Source organism: Oryzias melastigma, linkage group LG4, assembly GCF_002922805.2.
Source record: "Oryzias melastigma strain HK-1 linkage group LG4, ASM292280v2, whole genome shotgun sequence".
Taxonomy (NCBI): Eukaryota; Metazoa; Chordata; class Actinopteri; order Beloniformes; family Adrianichthyidae; genus Oryzias; species Oryzias melastigma.
This window is the reverse complement of record NC_050515.1, coordinates 17,678,402-17,680,075: the sequence shown is the minus strand read 5'-3', so window position 1 is coordinate 17,680,075 and position 1,674 is coordinate 17,678,402. Positions and strand designations below refer to the sequence as shown.

Sequence of the window (1,674 nt, the reverse complement as noted above, 5' to 3'; positions counted from 1 at the left end):
ATATGTACTCAGGATAATTACTTAAATTAAGACAGCTGTGATTAATCAGTAAATGACACGAGGTGTGACTGTGAAACACAAAACATGGGAAAAAACATGGCAACAACCAACCCAAGCGAACAAAAGTTCACAATCCTTACGCCTATACATTTTTAATGGGAAGAAAAATATATATAATTTTTTTTAAACATGCCATTACAAATTTGTCTTTTAAAAAGCATCTAAAAAATATCTTTTTAAAATTATAATATAGTGTTTAATTCAATGGTTCAACAACATTTTACATTAAGACTTTTTTTTTTTTTTTGCATTTCTGATTTAGACATAACACACTTATTTTTTCTGTACTGCATGATATAAACAATGTTGCAACTAAAATATGTTTAGGGTATTAAAGCCTATTTTTGAATGTGTATTTTCATTAAAAGTTTAGCGATTTAAAAAAAAAATAAATGTAAATTCGTGTTAAAATTGCTATCAAATTAGGCAAACCATCTAGATTTCTCTCTATAAAATGTATGCCTTCTCTTAGATTTCCATATTTAGCAGATCGATTTTTGATGAAAAGTACAACCAGACTTGAAACATTTCATACTCACAACTGATTTTGATATCCTTGATTGTAATATAAGTGTATTTCACATAAAAACAGTTGTAAAGTTGCTCTAAATAACCATGAACCTTTTATTTCTGTGTTTGTGTAGGCATTAATGGTTATGTTTACGGTAACCTTCACTTGTACATGGAAGTTGGTAACAGAGTTTACTGGCACATCCTGGGAATGGGGAATGAAGTGGACATACACACCGTGCACTGGCATGGTCATAGTTTGGAGTATAAGGTAAATAACAGTAATTTTCTACTATAAAGGAATATATTTTATGAAAAGAAAAAAAAAAGTAGGATGTTTTAAATATATTTAAATTCTGCAGTTGGGAGGAAATCTTTACCGCACTGACGTCTATGAGCTGTTTCCAGCCACCTTTCAGGTAAAAATTGATAAAGTCCCATCTCAGTTATCTTTTTTAATCATTGTTACATGTTTGTTAGAAACTGAATTAAAGTGTGCATGGCGAATGAATCAAAAGTAAAGTTTATGTAATGTTTACATGGATTTTATCTTCTGGTGCAGACGACAAAGTTAATTCCCTTGTTTCCCGGTTCCTGGCTGTTCCACTGTCACGTCCACGACCACATTAAAGCTGGAATGGAAGCTGTGTATACTGTCCTTGAAAAACCTAGGATCCACTGAAACGCTGAGATGACAACAGAAAAAAATGACGAGAAGCCAAAGTCACCTTTTTTTATTTCTCTTGACAGCAAATGACTATGGGCCATAAAAGAAACTAATCAAAGCTTGATATATGTCCCTGTATGTGAGTTCTCTTTTAAAATGCAATCAACTGTAACATTTGACCAAAACTGAACACAGAGCCAATTACATGTACGTAAATGTACATCTAAATGTACCTACTTTGATTACTGCTAGTCTACCCCAGGGCAGCTGTGGCTACATCAGTAGCTTACCAAGTATGAATGAGGAGTGGATATATAGTGCATATACATTGTAAGCACACTGCTAAATCTGATCATTTATAATCATTATTATTTATATTTCAACTGTCAGACATCAAGCAAAAAATTATAAACGACAAATATGTAACATGTAATAAA

General features: G+C 32.0%; 1 protein-coding gene across 1 annotated transcript in view; it reads left to right on the top strand.

The window, feature by feature from the left end:
* Nucleotides 1-1,361, top strand: part of LOC112150414 (ceruloplasmin) — a 12,058-nt gene extending 10,697 nt beyond the window's left edge. Inside the window, exons 20-22 of the mRNA XM_024278735.1 lie at nucleotides 704-841; nucleotides 933-989; nucleotides 1,133-1,361. Coding sequence (XP_024134503.1) covers nucleotides 704-841; nucleotides 933-989; nucleotides 1,133-1,252 — 315 coding nt within the window. The 3' untranslated portion in view covers nucleotides 1,253-1,361. The remainder of the gene's footprint in view (nucleotides 1-703; nucleotides 842-932; nucleotides 990-1,132) is intronic.
* The last annotated feature ends 313 nt before the right edge of the window (nucleotides 1,362-1,674 follow it).